Here is an 18,437-nt window from a genome sequence, read left to right on the forward strand (position 1 = left end):
GGAGAGAAGGATAGGGAGTATGATCAACATTTATAAAATTAATAAACTGAATATAAATGTTTCCCTTTCCCCATCCAATTTATCAATGCAGTTTTCCCCACCCCCCTCCACTCTCAACCTAGACTTCAATGTGCAAGGACCAGACCTATCAGAGAAGCCTGGCAGTACAGGAGTAGGTGAAAGAGCTGCATAGAACTCCCTTGAGAATATTGAGTAATCTTATCTAAACTCTTTTGGCTTCCCTTGAAATTGCTTAGATGTCACATCAGAAGAGGAACCTCCAAATTCACTTCAGGCAAAATTTCCCTGGCAACTCTAATTGAAAGGTAGTTATGGTGTAGTTGAGTGCCTCTCTTGTCCAGATTTCTTCCTGTGCCCTTAATCACATTCCCAAAGTACCTGTGCATTTTGCTGATTAGAATACAATAAATTTAATAATCCTTGAACAGTAAGCGCTCGTGTTGCAGTTTCACAGCTCATGAAATGTGTCAGTTTAAGATATGAGGCAAATACGACTTCTTTTCTTTTCTTCCTTCCTTCCTTTCTCTCTCCCCTTGTTTGCAGAGCTTTGTGACTACACATTAGTCTTATCTCTCATTACTCTGGATACAATGTGATATTCATTAGGAAAGAATACAGAACATGATTTCATTAACAGTTAACAAGCTCTATTCCTGGCCAAAGTCTCTCCACCCCTTTTAAGTTTTGCATTGGTATGAAATAATATAAACCTTCCTTATCACTTATAAACAGTGTGTCAGCAGGTGTGGAACTACACATCATCCTTCAGCAAATAGCTGCAGATAGTAAAGCCTGCTTTGGTATACAACTTTGAGATTAAGAGGTCTGGAACACATGGTATGTGGTGTACTGTAATCATTGTACTGGAAGAACCCAGTTCACATCCTCAGTCAGTCATTAAATTCACTGGAGCTGCATGCATGCGTAACTGGACAGTGTGCTACCATTGTATTAATCAATAATTTACAACTGGATTTTCCTATGTGGACAAGAAACTGCAGGATGTGACTGAATATTGTAGTGCAACAATACTACGCTACCCAATGATGTGTGAATGCAGACTGAGTGACCTGAGGCCATTTACCCCCTCTCAGCCTAACCTCCCTAACATTTCAGAGAGCTCTGAGAGAGAGTGGATAAGAAGTACTACAAGGGTAAGGTTTGGCTTTTTAAACAGCTGGGGAAGTTGTTGAGAATTTCTGCGTTTGTGTGACTGTGTGATTGCTGAAAATTCTGAGTTTGTGGTTGCTGGGGAACTGCTGTTTGTTTGGTTTGAGTGGGCTGAAGGTGATTGTTGCTGATTGATTAGGATTGGCTGTGTTCTGGGGCAGACTGAGGCCCCACCCTCTTTGCATTATTAAGCTGTACCTTTTGCCAGAAGCACGAGCCTTTGGTGAGAGATGAAGGGCGGGAGCCAAAGGGCTCTTGGCCTGGGGGCTTTGTAAGGACCAGAAACCCAGATCCCTATTTTCCTTGTGTTCCCAATAAGATGACCTCCAGCGGCATCTAGATCAAGGTGGTGTGGCGGTGCTGATGCTGTTAGATCTGTCGGCCGCGTTCGACACGGTCGACCATCGGCTACTGACCCGCCGCCTCACAGATACAGGGGTTAGGGTGTTGACTTTACAATGGCTATCCTCCTTCCTCGAGGATTGGGGACAAAGGGTGGCAATCGGGGGTGAGCTGTCCCAGAGGCGCACACTAGATTCTGGGGTGCCTCAGGGAGCAGTTCTCTCACCGATGCTATTTAATATCTATATGTGCCCCCTTGCCCAGATTGCCCGGAGGCATGGGCTTGGGTGTCACCAGTATGCGGATGATACCCAGCTCTATCTGCTAATGGATGGCCGGCCTGGCTGCATCCCAGGGAAATTGGACCTGGCACTGCAGGCCGTGGCAACTTGGTTAAGGCTGAGTGGGTTGAAGCTGAATCCAGAGAAGACAGAAGTCCTTTGCCTGGGTCGGGGTGCTCTGGGGGGGAAATACCTCTCCTGGTTTTTGACGGGGCGCCGCTGAAAGCGGCGTGCCGGGTCAGGAGCTTGGGAGTTCTACTGGAGCCTTCATTATCAATGGAGGCCCAGATAGCAGCCACTGCTAAGTCAGCCTTTTTTCATCTGAGGCGGGCAAGGCAGTTGGCCCCCTTCCTAGAACGTCAGGACCTGGCAATAGTGATTCATGCAACCGTCACCTCGAGATTGGATTACTGTAATGCCCTCTACATGGGACTGCCTCTGTGCCAAACCCGGAAGCTGCAGCTGGTGCAGAACGCAGCTGCTAGGCTGCTATTGGGGGTCCCAAAGTGGGAGCACATACAGCCAGGGCTGCGTGAGCTGCACTGGCTGCCAGTTATATACCGGATTCATTACAAAGTGCTGGTTATTACCTTTAAAGCCCTATATGGCCGAGGACCTGCCTACCTGAGGGACCGTCTTTCCCCATATGAACCCCAGAGAGCACTGAGGTCAGCAGAGAAAAACCTGCTGACCATCCCCGGGCCAAAAGAGGTAAAACTACAGAGTACCTGCATGCGGGCCTTCTCTGCTATGGCTCCACACCTATGGAATCAGCTCCCGGAAGAAATGCGGGCCCTGCGGGACTTTGAGCAGTTCCACAGGGCCTGCAAGACCATCCTCTTTGGGATGGCCTTCACCGATTAAAGAGAGAGACTGCTAAGTAAATTTACCATCTGCTGAAATAGCACCAGGATGTTAATTTTATTAATTTTTGAATTTTAATTAAATTTGTTAAACTAGTTATTGTTTTAAATATTATTGTATAACAATGTATTGATTTAATGTTGGTAGCCGCCCTGAGCCTGCTTCGGCGGGGAGGGCGGGATATAAATAAAATGATTGATTGATTGATTGATTGATTGATTTACTTCAATACCGGGAAAGTTGGTAGAAACCATTATCAAGGACGGAATGAGTAGGCACATTGATGAACACAAGTTATTGAGGAAGACTCAGCATGGGTTCTGTAAGGAAAGATCTTGCCTCACTAACCTATTACAGTTCTTTGAGGTGGTGAACAAACATATGGACAAAGGGGACCCAATAGATGTCATTTACATTGACTTCCAGAAAGCTTTTGATAAAATTGCTCATCAAAGGCTACCTAGTAAGCTCGAGAGTCATGGAGTAAAAGGACAGGTCCTCTTATGGATCAAAAACTGGCTAATTAATAGGAAGCAGAGAGTGAGTATAAATGGGCAGTCTTCGCAGTGGAGGACAGTAAGCAGTGGGGTGCCACAGGGCTCAGTACTGGATCTCATGCTCTTTAACTTTTTCATTAATGATTTGGAGTTGGGAGTAAGCAGTGAAGTGGCCAAGTTTGCAGATGACACTAAATTGTTCAGGGTGGTGAGAACCAGAGAGAATTATGAGGCACTCCAAAGGGATCTGTTGAGGCTGGGTTAGTGCACATCAACGTGGCAAATGGCCAATATGGCCAAGTGCAAAGTAATGCACATTGGGGCCAAAAATCCCATCTACAAATACAAGTTGATGAGGTGTGAACTGGCAGAGACTGACCAAGAGAGAGATTTTGGGGTCATGGTAGATAACTCACTGAAAATGTCAAGACAGTGTGTGGTTGCAATAAAAAAGGCCAATGCTATGCTGGGAATTATTAGGAAGGGAATTGAAAACAAATCAGCCAGTATCATAATGCCCCTGTATAAATCGATGATGTGGTCTCATTTGGAATACTGTGTACAATTTTGGTCACCACACCTCAAAAAGGATATTATAGCACTGGAAAAAGTCCAGAAAAGGGCAACTAGAATGATTAAAGGTTTGGAACACTTTCCCTATGAAGAAAGGTTAAAATGCTTGGGGCTCTTTAGCTTGGAGAAATGTCGTCTGTGGGGTGACATGATAGAAGTTTACATGATTATGCATGGGATGGAGAAAGTAGAGAAAGAAGTACTTTTCTCCCTTTCTCACAATACAAGAACTCGTGGGCATTCAATGAAATTGCTGAGCAGTCGGATTAAAACAGATAAAAGGAAGTACTTCTTCACCGGAAGGGTGATTAACATGTGAAATACACTGCCGCAGGAGGTGGTAGCGGCTACATGCATAGACAGCTTCAAGAGGGGATTGGATAAAATATTGAGCAGAGGTCCATCAGTGGCTATTAGTCACAGTATATTATTGGAACTGTCTGGGTCAGTGATGCTCTGTATTCTTGGTGCTTGTGCGGGGCAAAGGGGAAGGGCTTCTAGGCCCACTTGTGAACCTTCTGATGGCACACACACATATATATTGGCCACTGTGTGACACAGAGTGTTGGACGGGATGGGCCATTGGCCTGATCCAACATGGCTTCCCTTATGTTCTTAAATGGTAGTAAAAACAAAACAGAATGGTGGGGCAGCTACTCTGGGCTATTTGGAGGAAGGGTGAGATAAAAATGTCAAAAAGTTGCCACATTTGTGCAAATGGAAAGTACTCCCCCCCCCGCCCCTGAGAGGCAGAGAGATAATGTAAACTGTATGTGAAGAAACCAGAAAGGAATGATCCAGTCACTCTCCTGCCCATGACCACACTGGAGGGGAGGACCAGGGCAGAAGAGAGGTTCTATGCTTCAAGCAAGAAGGTGGGTCATCCATGAAGCTGCCCTGAGCACCTTGGAGAAAGGACAGGCTAAACATGTAGGGCTGTATTTACCACTCCACTCAGTTAAGTATGGAGCCTTCCCTTGGCAAAGGAAGAGTCTCTTGTTCTGGAGAAAAGTTCCTTCTACCAGAGAAAAGTTACACACTTAACTGTGTGTTAGAATACAAGTCATGATATGATAGACTGTGTGCTTCACTGCCCAGCTTCATTGCTGTAAATGGGACTTTCTCGAGTTCAAAATAATTTCACTCTGAAATTGATTTTTTTTTTTAAAAAAATAAAGACTTGCCGAGGGGCAGCAAATGTGAAACAATGCAGCATTCTAAAAGCAGGATAACATTTCCACTTGCTGTTCATTCTGTGACTTAACTCAGAGATGGGCCAAAATAATGGTTGGTTGATAGATTGGTTAGTAGGTTGGTTGGCTGGTGTGTTAGTTGAACAGTCTAATGACTAAGAAGCTAAACCATGAAGTGCTCAAATCAAGCAAGCTTCCTCTTTGCATGGATCTCACCAGTGGCCTTGGGCAAGCCGTTGTTTCTCAGCCTTTCCCACCCAGCCCCACCCACAGTTAAATAATAGTAATACTTTCAGGATTGATTATGGAGATTACTAAACAATATAAACTTGAGATGCTCTCAAATTTCTCAGCCTTGTCAGTTCAGCTTGAAAAATCCTAATGTTTGATTTTCATTCTGGGTTGTGCAAGTTAAACCAAAAAACCTTCATTTTATACTGTTCCCACACACTTTTTTCATTGTTTTTTTAGGGTTGCCTAGTCCCCTGCGGCCTCTGGCAGGGGACTTTTATGTGCTCATGGTGTGATGATGTCACTCCTAAGGGACATCATCACACTGGCAACGTAGAGCACCGACCAAAAGCTTACAGGGTTCTTAGTGCAGGGCCTACTGTAAACTCCAGGAGGATTGGCTACATCAAGGGTGTGTGGCCTAATATGCAAAGGAGTTACTGCTACAAAAAACAACAATAACCCTTGAACTCATCTAATTTGTAGTTTTATTGAGATTTTCACATGAGACTTCCAGGCTCACTTTTCCTAGATACTGTATTGTACTATTTCTTCTCTCTGAAGGATGGAATCTTAGGCTAATCCACATATTGGTGAGTGCATGGTGGCCAGCTTTTACACTAGTCCCTCTAGATGGCCCTTCAATAGCAGTTTGATCTGCTGCAAATAGCAGGTGATTTTATTAACTCCAGGCCATGAAAAGCTTCAGCTGTCCATTTCCACACACTAAGCCTCTATTAAAGGGAGAGAGTATTTTTCTCCTAGCCGGTTAGCAATCCTAGCTGGGTACTGCAGTGCTATTGTAATCACTCACCTCCTTTATCTTCCTGTATGGACATGGCAATCAGGAAATGAATGATTCATTTCAGCTTCAGGCAATTCAGTCCAGCTTCAGGCAATCTTGTTTGGAAGTAAGTCCCAAGTTAGTGTGCATGGGAACACAGCCATAATTGAAAATAAATTTGGGAATCCTTTATTTATCAAATAATTAAGCAAGTTGCACTGAGAATCTGAGCTGTGGCATTCTTGAGTGTTCATGTTGCATTAACATTGACCCCCATGTATACAACTGATAGTATTGCATTTGCCTGTACATCTATTAATGGTGAAAGAAAAACTGGCATAAATGTTGTCTTGCTGCACAAAGGACCACCATCGCATGACTTAAAAGTGTCAAATTTTGCCATTTTGCAGATGAATTCAAGTTCTTTATGAAAAGGCTGCCCATGAACTATTTCCTCAACACATCTGCCATTATGCACTTGTGGACAATGGACTCAAATTTCCAGCATCGTTACGAGCAACTAGAAACCAGCATGAAACAACTGTTCTTTAAGGCACAGAAAATTGTTTACAAGCTCTTTAGCCTTAGTAAGAGGTGCCACAAACAGCCACTTATCAGCTTGCCAAGGCAAAGGTAAGAAAAAAAAAACTACTACAACCATCACCATGCAAAACAAGCTATCTTAAACAGTGATTCCTCAATAAGGCTTTCATGTAGATTAACAAACCGGTGGGAAATAAGGGTTCGTAGAAACCTAAATTGCAAACAAATGAGTTATAACATCTTTGGCATCACTGACCTAGGAGGCTCTTTGGACATTTATATCCTAAAGCGTGTTCATAAGTCTCCCAGTGTTATTGTTTCATCACAAACACATGCAGCCAGTATCTTTAGAAGTGCATTCTCATGACTATGTGAACCAGCAGCACCACAGGTTTCCTCACTTTTCCACCTTCTAGCCAATGATGTGAAATGTACATGGGGAAAGATAGGGAAAGAGGATGCTATGCTTTGAGACTGTAGAGCAAGGGTGATGAACTCATTTGTTATGAAGGCCAGATCTGACATAAACAAGACCTTATGGGGGCAGGCCATGTGTGTCATAAACTGTAATGCCAGGTAGCAGAGATATACACTTTATAAAGGACACAGACAAAGGCAATTCAAGATTTTAAAAAATCCAATAAAATATAATCAAAAGATCAGCATTCTTGCAATATTTTGTATATTTAACAGTTTCTGATAACTGACATCTCTTGCGCTGAATTATTGCATCAAATCTGGAGAGAATGTCTGTGTTGTAGCAACCTTGAGTATGCTGTTCAGGTGTGTATAAGTTGCAAATCTACTTTTGATTTATTGACATTCATTACAGAAATCTCATGGTTGATGCATTGAGCCTAAGACCCAGAGGGAAATATGAAATGGCTGGGCATTGCAAGCTTTTGTACGTAAGTTGTTTCATGTGCTGGTCAGCTGATGGAGAAAATAGAGGCTTTGCTCTGTGTCTGCTGTGCAATTGAGCATGCCTGGCAATGCAAGCTGTGAAGCAGAAGGAAGCAGGAGAGAGAAGGAAGCAAATGACAGTGAGCTTTTCAGGGACCTGATCCAGCCCTCAGGCTGCATATTTGACTCCCCTGCTGTAAAAAGAAGACATATGGGGGGTGCAGTTTTCACTGCCATTTTTGTGGCTAGCATGATACAGTCTGCTTCTGTCTAATTTGCAGCTTTCTTTCCTTCTCTGTCACTTAGCTGGGAGAAGAAAGGGGGAAATCTCCATGCCCAGCACCTTTCTTTGGTGAACTTCCTAGGAAATAGTTTGGGAGGTAGCCAACAACTCCTAATAATCTGGGTTGACTGTCTGACTGAAGTGTAAATGCTACAACAAAAAAGTACAAAAATATCCTCCCACAGCTTTTATCGCTGGCCATTTTTGCAGACAGCAGATTCACACAACATGGATACACTGACAAATATCCTTGGCTAGTAATGTCAGTACCATTTGTTTTAATAAAGATGTCATCAGCAACATAATAATATTTTTATCTGGCCCAGAAAATTGTCTGAATCCCATAGAATCCATGCTACTACTGAGATGAAGAATGTTTGCTATGTAAATTGCCTTGGATGAAGAGTCTACATATATTAGCTTCTCTGAGCTTTCTTGTGGATCAGCAGGACATATGTAATAGATACCAAAAAAAAACAACATTTAATACGGCCAAAACACACTTAATAACATGGTATAGCTTGAAGCAAACCACATGTAGTTTTAGAAAATACTATGCTCCTTGACTGATTTCTATTACTTATTCAAGATTTTTTTAAGCAATTAAAATTGTTTAAAAGATAGACTTTGGTTTAGCAAGGACAGCACATTGATTCAAAAAAATTAAACAAAATGACATATGAATGGAGAAACCTGGGGAAATACTGATAGAATGCATGTTCTTTATTATGACTTGGTTTTAAAGCAGTAGGATAGATGTGTAATGATGGGATTAGCTATGGCTTTAACCAACCTCTTATCCATACACCCTTGAACAATTCCCAGTTAAGATTTACAAAGATCACCCAAAATGGTGCTAAATGTCTTCCACCACCCCACATGAACCTTTGATACGCTCTTTGGCCATTGAGGCATGGTGGTTGCCTCAGTTTCTCATGTGAAACCAGAATATCTGTTTACAATGAGCGTGTAACAGAGCTGAAAATTTAATCAAATAGGTAGACACAGCATGTATAAATCCAGAGACTACTGAAAGAACAAAGCTTATTAACAACAAATCAAATTACTTGGAACTCAAAACGTGAAAAAGAAACTACTGCTAAAGGCTCCTTACAACAGAGTGGGGGAGGTGTTATGTGACTGCAAGCAGAAGAATACTATCAGACATAAACATAAATTGCCTTATATTGAGTCAGACTATTGGTCCTAGAGCTGCAGCTCTGGCTGGGGAATTACCTTGGGATTTTGGGGGGTGGAGCCTGGGGAGGGCAGGGTTTGTGGAGGGGAGAGGCAGAGACTGTGTTCACACACACTAAATATCATGCTTTGTAACTGGATTTTTACTGTGTAAGAATAGCAAAATCCACTTGCAAACAGTCACCATGTGAAAGCACCCATAGAGTCCACACTCCAAAGCACTCATTTTCTTTAGGGGAACTGATCTCTAATTCCTGGAGATCAATTGTAATAATGGAAGATCTTCAGGCCACCCTTGGAGGCTGGCAACCCAAGCTGGTCCATCCAATTCAATATTATCTGATGTGATTGGCAGTACCACATATTGAGCCTGGGACTTTCTGTATGCAAAAGCTGCGGTATGTCACTGGGCCACAGTCCTATCCAAGTGAAAAGAACAGAGGTTTACTATAACTTTGAAACAAAGCCTTTGTTAGAATCAGGGGAATAATGGTCATCCTTATTGTCTCAGCATCGTGTCAGACAACTGAATTAAAATGACACAAAGTTCAGTTTATTGTTGTATGACACTAAAACATGAACAACCACTTCTGCATCACCTTATACCCTTCTACTTCAGTGGACTATTTAGGGCCAGAAAAAATCTTTCACTCAGCCTCCTTTTTCCATTGCTGTAAGACTACATTTCCCAGCAAGCAGTGTTTCCTCATGCGTTACTTTCAGGGGATACTGTACTTAAAAAAAACATTGCCGGCTATTTGTTGGAGTGCCATATTTCTTAGAATTAAAGACTGTCCTCCAGTGTTTTACGTAAGTAACTGTCATAGCTAGAGTCTATTCTCTCTGCAGAACATGTAGGGTTGCCAGGTCTGGGTTGGAAAATACCTGGAGATTTGGGGGGTGAATTCAGGAGATGAACATAAGAACATAAGAGGAGCCATGCCGGACCAGGCCAATGGCCCACCCAGTCAAACACTCCACGCCACACAGTGGGCACCCAGGAGGGTACTGCCCCTTCCCCCAATAGACCCCCTTTTCTCCTAAAATATACACGTTCTGAAGGAGGGTGGTGGTGGTGGGGAACCGACCCCAACGAGTCGCGGCCCGAAGACTGCGGCTACTTGCAAGCGGCGGGCGGGGGAGGGGGGGCAGAGGGGGGGTAAGAGCGAATAAAAAACCTTGCCAGACCCCCCTGCCTGCCAGCCGACAGCTCGGCTTCGTCCCGCTCATCCAAAGGCCCTTCAGCCCTCAGGCCAAACGTCTCGATCTGCTCCCAACGGGAGCTCACGGCCCCGACCCCGTCCAGGTCCTCCACAGAGCCGTCCAGCCCGATGCGGCCCTCATCCGCTCTCGGCCTCAGACACCAGGGACCTCCGACCAGGCCGAGAGCGGCAATGCGACTGAGCTGTGAGGGTGGGGCCGAGGCTACAAACAGCCCCGACGCTCCGCCCAACAGCCACTCCTGGATGGAGGGAAGCTCAAGCGCAGCCTCCCCTCCTTCCAGGGAGGCAAAAGGCGGCCCCGTGGCTCGCAGCCGCTTTGCGGCGCAGCCTTTGCGGGGCCGAATTCTTTCTCTACTTTCTCAGTCCCATGCATAATCTTGTAAACCTCTATCATGTCACCCGCAGTCGACGTTTCTCCAAGCTAAAGACCCCCAAGCATTTTAACTTTTCTTCATAGGGAAAGTGTTCCAAACCTTTCATCATTCTAGTTGCCCTTTTCTGCACTTTTTCCAATGCTATAAAATCCTTTTTGAGGTGTGGTGACCAGAATTGTACACAGTATTCCAAATGAGACTGCACCATCGATTTATACAGGGGCATTATGATATTGGCTGATTTGTTTTCGATTCCCTTCCTAATAATACCCAGCATGGTGTTGGCCTTTTTTATTGCAATCGCACACTGTCTTGACATTTTCAGTGAGTTATCTACCATGATCCCAAGATCTCTCTCTTGGTCAGTCTCTGCCAGTTCACAACCAATCAACTTGTATCTGCAGCTGGGATTCTTGGCCCCAATGTGCATTACTTTGCACTTGGCCACATTGAACCTCATCTGCCGTGTTGGTCACATTGAACCTTATCTGCCACGTTGATGCCCACTCACACAGCCTCAACAGATCCCTTTGGAGTGCCTCACAATCCTCTCTGGTTCTCACCACCCTGAACAATTTAGTGTCGTCTGCAAACTTGGCCACTTCACTGCTTACTCCCAACTCCAAATCATTAATGAAAAAGTTAAAGAGCATGAGACCCAGTACTAAGCCCTGCGGCACCCCACTGCTTACTGTTCTCCACTGTGAAAGCTGCCCATTTATACTCACTCTCTGTTTCCTATTAATTAGCCAGTTTTTGATCCACAAGAGAACCTGTCTTTTTACTCCATGACTCTCGAGCTTACTAAGGAGCCTTTGATGAGGAACTTTATCAAAAGCTTTCTGGAAGTCAAGGTAAACAACATCTATTGGGTCCCCTTTGTCTGCATGTTTCTTCACCCTCTCAAAGAACTGTAACAGGTTAGTGAGGCAAAATCTTCCTTAAAAACAACCCATGCTGAGTCTTCCTCAATAACTTGTGTTCATCAATGTGCCTACTCATTCTGACCTTGATAATGGTTTCTACCAACTTTCCTGGTATTGAAGTCAGACTGACTGGCCTGTAATTTCCCAGATCTCCTCTGGAACCCTTTTTAAAGATGGGGTGACATCTGCTACCTTCCAGTCCTCAGGAACAGAGGCAGATTTCAATGAAAGATTACATATTTTTGTCAGGAGATCCACAAGTTCAACTTTGAGTTCTTTCAGAAATCTTGGATGCATGCCATCCAGACCTGGTGACTTATTAGTTTTCAATTCGTCACTCAGTTGTAGGACCTCTTCTTTTGTCACCTCAATTTGACTCAGGTCTTTCAACACCCCTTCCAAAATTAGCGGTTCTGCAGTGGGCAAACACTTCTCATCTTCCACAGTGAAGACTGAGGAAAAAATGCATTCAGCTTCTCAGCCATTTCCCTATCCTTTTTCAGTAATCCTTTTACCCCTTGGTCATCCAAGGGCCCCACTGCCTCCCTGGCTGGTTTCCTGCTTCTAATATATTTGAAGAAATGTTTATTGTTGGTCTTTATGTTTTTTGCAATATGCTCCTCATAGTCCCTTTTTGCCTGCCTGATCACAGTCTTGCATTTGATTTGCCACAGCCTGTGTTCGCTTTTAATAATCGCACTTGGACTAGCTTTCCACCACTTCTTACCTTTTATAGCTTCCATTACTTTGTTTGTTAACCATGCAGGCCTTTTCTTATACCTGTTTGTGCCTTTCCTAACTTGTGAGATATATTTTATCTGAGCTTCTAGGATTGTAGTTTTAAATAGCCTCCAAGTTTCCCCAAGGGTTTTGATGGTGTTTACCTTTTCTTTCAGTTTCCTCTTCACATGCCTCCTCATCTCAGATAATTTCCCCCTTTTAAAGTTAAACGTGGTTGTGCTGGTCTTTTGGGGCAACTCCCTATTTATACAAATGGTAAAATCAATAATGTTATTGTCACTGCTTCCAAGCAGTGCAATCACTTTTACATATCTCACCAAGTCTTGGGCATTACTTAGGACCAAATCCAGGATCGCCCCACCCCTAGTAGGTTCTGTGACCATCTGGTCCATAGCAGTCATTGAGAGCATCTAGAAACTCAATCTCTTTCTCTTGACCTGAACACATATTAACCCAATCAATCTGTGGGTAGTTAAAATCACCAATTATGACACAGTTTTTATGTTTAGCCGCTATCTTTAATCCTTCCATCATATTATAATCATTTTCTATCTTTTGATTTGGTGGGCGATAAGAAACTCCCATAGTTAAATTTCCTTTTGGATCCTCTATTTTGACCCAAAGCATTTCTAGAAGGGAATCTAATTCTTTGACCTCAGTCTTACTGGACTGTATACCCTCTCTGACATACAGAGCCACCCTACCTCCAACACTTCCCTCACTATCATTCCGATATAACTTATATCCAGGAATCACCGTGTCCCACTGATTCTCCTCATTCCACCAAGCTTCTGAAATTCCCACAATGTCTGTTTTTCCCCAACACTAAACATTCCAACTCACCAATTTTACTTCAAACACTTCTAGCATTTGTATACAAACATCTATAATTTCCCAGGCAAGTTAGGCCCGCAACCTTCCTCCTGCTGCCTTGAGACTTTGGCAGACACTCTATACTGTTTGTCACCATCTCAGTGGACAACTCTGATCCATCACCCAGTAGAAAAGTAACAGCTAACTGTTCATCTCTTTGAGATGAGTCCTCCTGAACCAGAGACATTTCATCTCCTGTTGGCTTTCCCCCAAGATTTAGTTTAAAAACTGCTCTGCCACCTTTTTAATTTTAAGTGCCAGCAGCTTGGTTCCATCTGGGGACAAGTGGAGACCATCTCTTTTGTACAGCTCCCGCTTGTTCCAGAAAGCATCCCAGTGCCTAACAAACTTAAACCCTTCCTCCCTACACCATCGTCTCATCCACACATTGAGACTTCTAATTTGTGCCTGTCTCTCCAGCCCTGCATGTGGAACAGGTAGCACTTCTGAGAAGGCTACCTTGGATGTCCTGGCCTTAAGTTTCCTGCCTAGCAGCCTAAATTTTTCCTCCAGGATGTCATGACTGCATTTCCCCACATTGTTGGAACCATCATGCACCACGACCACTGGCTGCTCCCCAGCACTGTCTATCAGCCTATCTACAACACATGTAATGTCCACTACTTCCACACCAGGCAGGCAAGTTACCATATGGTCAGTACACGGTTTTGCCACCCAGCTGTCTACTTGTCTAAGGATCAAATCACCAGCTACCAAGACCCCCTCTCTCTCCCTGCTCAGGGAAGGTTCCTTGGTGTGAAAGGATACCCGCTCACCAGCTGAAGAAGGGGACGCATTCCCCTTATCCTCAGCACGATGCCCTGTTCCCTCTCGACCCTGATGCTCCCTGGCAGCAACGGGGCTGCCATGTTCAGAGTGGGGCTTATCTAATACATCTCCGAGACTCTTCTCCGAGTGCCTAACTGTCTCTGCTTCTCCAGGTCAGTCACTTTGGCCTCAAGGGTACGAACTCATTTCCTGAGTACCAGGAGCTCCTTGTATCGAGCACATACCCAAGACGTCTGTCCTGTGGGCAGATAGTCATACATGTGACACTCAGTGCAAAACACTGGAAAGCCCCACCCCCCTGCTGGCATTCTACCTTCATGATAGCTTTTTTAAAATATAGAGTCCCCTTTTAAATCCTGTTTGTTTAAGTGGCTCTCCTTCTGGAGGGTCTACTTACCTTATTGGGAACACAAGGAAAATAGAGATCTGGATTCCTGGTCCTTACACAGCCCCCAGACTAAGAGCCACAGGCCAAGAGCCCTTTAGCTCGCGCCAAAGGCTCACACCTCTGGCAAGGCACAGCTTAATAATGCAAAGAGGATGGGGCCTCAGTCTGCCCCAGGAACACAGCCACTCCTAATCAATCAGCAACAATCACCTTCAGCCCACTCAAACCAAACAATCAGCAGTTCCCCAGCAATCACAAACTCAGAATTTTTCAGCAACTCCCCCAGCTGTTTAGAAAGCCGAACCTCACCCTTATAGTACTTCTTATCTGCTCAGAGCTCTCTGAAATGTGCTCAGCCTCTGGCAAGGCGCAGCTTAATATTAGCCCTTAATATTAGATGGTGGGGTTTGAGGAGGGGAGGGACCTCACCACGGTACAGTGCCATAAAGCCTACCCTTCAGAGCAGCCATTTTCTCTAGGGGAGCTGATCTCTGCCAGCCGGAGATTAGTTGTAAAAGCCGAAAATCTCCAGACCCCACGTGGAGGCAGGCAACCCTAAATGTTGGCAAAGAGCAAAGAAACAGGAATTTATTCCATAGCTGCCAAATTTCTAAAAAGAAGTTCAAAATGAGTGTGAATTGCTTAGTAAAACTAGAGCCACACCTTTTAATATGGGGGGAAATATTCAGTATTGGGGAGAAAAAGAGAGTCTCATTACATGGGTCAATCACTGTTTTATATGTCCCAAGGAAGAGAAAATATTGAGTTTGTGAAAAGTTAATCATTTTCTATGCTAATGAAATTTAAATTATGTACACTAAAATTTTGAACCATTTCTTGGGGTAACTGCATAGGATTCTACTTCTACTGAAAATCACAGGAAGTGACAGTAGGCATGTAAAGTAAATATAACAGGGCTAATATTGTTTATCAGTTGTATGAATAAGCAAATTATTGGATATATTTGTTGGAGACATTGATGCAGATACAGTAAGCCAAAAGTAATCCGGCCCCCTCCCAGCCAAGCTGCTAACGGCAGCTGAGGATGGGGGCCACAATTGCCACCCTGGAAGGAGGAGGAGGAGGCTACTGACCTTCCCAAGCATATGGGGACCGGCAAGGGGGCGGAGCACTGGGGCTATATCATGCCCCAAATCACACAGTTCATTATTGCTCTTGGCCCACCCACCCACCCTGCAGTAGTACAGGCTTTTGCTGGTCACCTTATTAGTGGGGCCAGGTAGGAATTTTTCTACCCCCAAACCTATTGGCTGGATTGGGGGTGTTTTTTTGCCTGCCTTGTACTGCTTGACAGTGGATTGGGTAATTGGAATGGTGGGTCATTTAATTTGGTCACTTGGCAGGATGGAGTTATGGGGTTTAAGGTTGTAAAGGCGAGCACCTGTGGCTTAGCCCCAGTTTGGGGGGCAAGTGGTCGGTTAGATCGGTAGATGGGCTGTACGGCTCACTGCTGGGAGGGCAGATCACATGGGACCCTTCCCTGTATGGCTCTTTCGGGATGCTCAAGGTCTGGACAGGGGAGGGACTTGCTTGGCCTGGCTGGCCCGGTATTGGCCATCCTTGGGATGGCTTGTGCTGGGGGCAGGGTGGCTCGCCCATATAGGACAGGATAAGGTCTGGGGGTGACCCTTAGTCTTGTCCTGCTTAGTAGGATGCCCCTTTGCCATTTGATTGTGTTTTAATAAAAGTGGCCCGTTTAGTTACCCAAAACATGTGTGTGCCTCTTCATTCCAACTGGGGGGCGGGCCAACTAAAACTTCAGTCCTAACCACATTTACTTTGAAGGAAACTTTACTGTTGCTTCGACTAAGAATTCTTTAGCATGGTAGGCTAATACTAAAAATAATCGCATTATGACATATTAAAGACTTAGTTAATAACATAATTTTTTATGAACCACTTTGTCAGATATAAGAAGTGTTAGTTGGTTGGTAGAAGTATACAAATGAATACAAAAAGAAGAATATTGTTGGGAGAAAGGAGAGTGTTATTTCCAAGAAGCATTTTGGTTTTGGTTTTGGGAGTGATAAAAAGGTTCCAATCCTTCTAAGTTTGCACTAATTTTCAGTGATTCCTCCCTCATGATTTGAGAACCCCTCCACCCCAAGGCCCCATGGCGCAAAGTGTCAAAGCTGCAGTACTGCAGTTCTAATCTGCTCACGACCTGAGTTAGATTCCCGGTGAAAGATGGGTTTTTCAGGTAGCCAGCTCCAGGTTGACTCAGCCTTCCATCCTTCCGAGGTCAGTAAAATGAGTACCCAGCTTGCTTGGGGGGAAAGTGTAGATGACTGGGGAAGGTAATGGCAAACCACTCCGTAAAAAGTCTGCTGTGAAAACGTGAAAGCAACATCACCCCAGAGTCGGAAACGACTGGTGCTTGCACAGGGGACCTTTCCTTTCCTTTTCCACCCTAAGGTGCTAATCCACCAAAAAAGTTCTGTTTCCAAGGGAAGGCAGAAGACCCAGCATTCCACAAGATAGGTGTATAACTTTACAGAACCTTGGCAAAAACAAGATCTGGTCAATAGTGTAAGCAATCCAATCAGAGCAGGTGTGGGTGACAAATTGCCAAAGCATGGCAAATACTTTCAGAGTCTCCCTAGGGGCTATTATTTTATGCAGTCAGATTGCATTTCCCAGAACCAGTTGTGAGTGAGACTGATAGTGTCAAATTTGCATATGATAACTTTCTTTTTTACCTTTCCCTGGATTTAACAGCCTAAAGGCCGTAAAATATCCAGCTATACAGAAATTATATAGCAAAATAGAGCAATGTCCACCATGCAATTTTTTTTTTTTTACTTTGCAGGAAAATAAGAATTTCAGTTTCTGAACAGTGGGAATGCTTGCCAAGTATCCAGGGTGTGATATATTTATCACAGGACTTTTTAAAAATAGCAGCAATATTTTAAAAAGTATGCAATATGCAATTCAGTAGATGAGAACAAAAACACATTTGTTGGTTTTCTGAAGGAATATTTTTGAATTGTCCCATCATTTTGGCTGAGTTAAAAGCCTTACATTATCCTAGCATATATGCTTATCTATATTTAAGAATTGTCAAATAATAATAATAAGACTGGAGAGTAACCACCAGGGAGGTCTATTGGTAATTATCTAGTCCTACACATATATATTTCCTAGATTAATAAGAATTAATAGTACAGAGAGAGTGCGAACAATGTTTGCAGACCTTTGGCTTCTGCCTCTCAGCGCTTCCTAAATTTTGTGTCCTTTTCTTTTTATTCCTTGTAACTCTTAATTCCTCCTTTCAACATATGCAGTTCATCAAGGAGCTCAGCCGGCACATTTTCATTCTTTTTCACCTAAAAAACAATGTTTATTTTAACAACAACAACAACAAGCCAGAACTCCAGCCTGACTGTGAGGAATTACCCTGTCTAGGAAATGCTGCCCCTTGGCCTCATGTAGCTGAAGGATGACTATGGCAATTTTCTGGGGAGGAGTGTTTGCTGGTGTTGAAGCTAGCCTTCATACCTGGAGAAATGCAGTAACCATACAGTATGAGAAGCCAATATGAAACATGCTATGCGGTCTGAATCCTTGGCTCAAATGAAGTGGAGAAGCTGGTTCATTTGCTGTTCCCATTGTAGAAGGCACCTGGCAACATTTAAGCATCATGAGAGAAGGCATTTTTGAGACATTTACGCACTGCCTTTCAGAATAACACCTGCAATGGGATACATGTTGCATAAAAGGGGACAGGAAAGTAAGCAAACCCGGGCTTTAACTCTCAAAGAACTGTTCCATAATGATGCAGGCAGGAGGAATGGCTTCTGGTAAGGAGAGGAGCCAAATGGAAGTTGATCATAGCTAGATGGGTAGAGGAAGAAAAAGAAGATTATATTGGATTTATACCCTGCCCTTCACTCTAAATCTCAGAGTAGTTTACAATCTCCTTTACCTCCCTCTCACACAACAGACACCCTGTGAGGTAGGTGGGTATGAGAGAGCTCTCACGGGAGCTGCTCTTCCAAGGAGAGCTTTGTGAGAGCTATGGCTGACCCAAAGCTGCATATGGAGGAGTGGGGAATCAAACCTGGTTCTCCCAGATAAGAATCAGTGCACTTAACCACTACATCAGACTGGTTCTCAGCTCTCTTTCTGATACAGCCAATGGGAATTGTTGCTGATAGTATTGAAAAAGCTGCTGAGGAAGGAGCAATAGGAGGAATCAATAATATTCTAGATGTTATATG

At 43.9% G+C, this 18,437-nt stretch overlaps 1 protein-coding gene across 3 annotated transcripts in view; it reads left to right on the forward strand.

Annotated features, from left to right (window-relative positions):
* Nucleotides 1-18,437, forward strand: part of BRINP3 (BMP/retinoic acid inducible neural specific 3) — a 372,579-nt gene that overhangs the window by 293,374 nt on the left and 60,768 nt on the right. For all 3 annotated transcript variants that reach the window (XM_060232385.1, XM_060232384.1, XM_060232383.1), the window contains exon 7: nt 6,367-6,589. In XM_060232385.1, the coding sequence (XP_060088368.1) occupies nt 6,367-6,589 (223 nt within the window). The remainder of the gene's footprint in view (nt 1-6,366; nt 6,590-18,437) is intronic.

Source organism: Heteronotia binoei, chromosome 2, assembly GCF_032191835.1.
Source record: "Heteronotia binoei isolate CCM8104 ecotype False Entrance Well chromosome 2, APGP_CSIRO_Hbin_v1, whole genome shotgun sequence".
Lineage (NCBI taxonomy): Eukaryota > Metazoa > Chordata > Lepidosauria > Squamata > Gekkonidae > Heteronotia > Heteronotia binoei.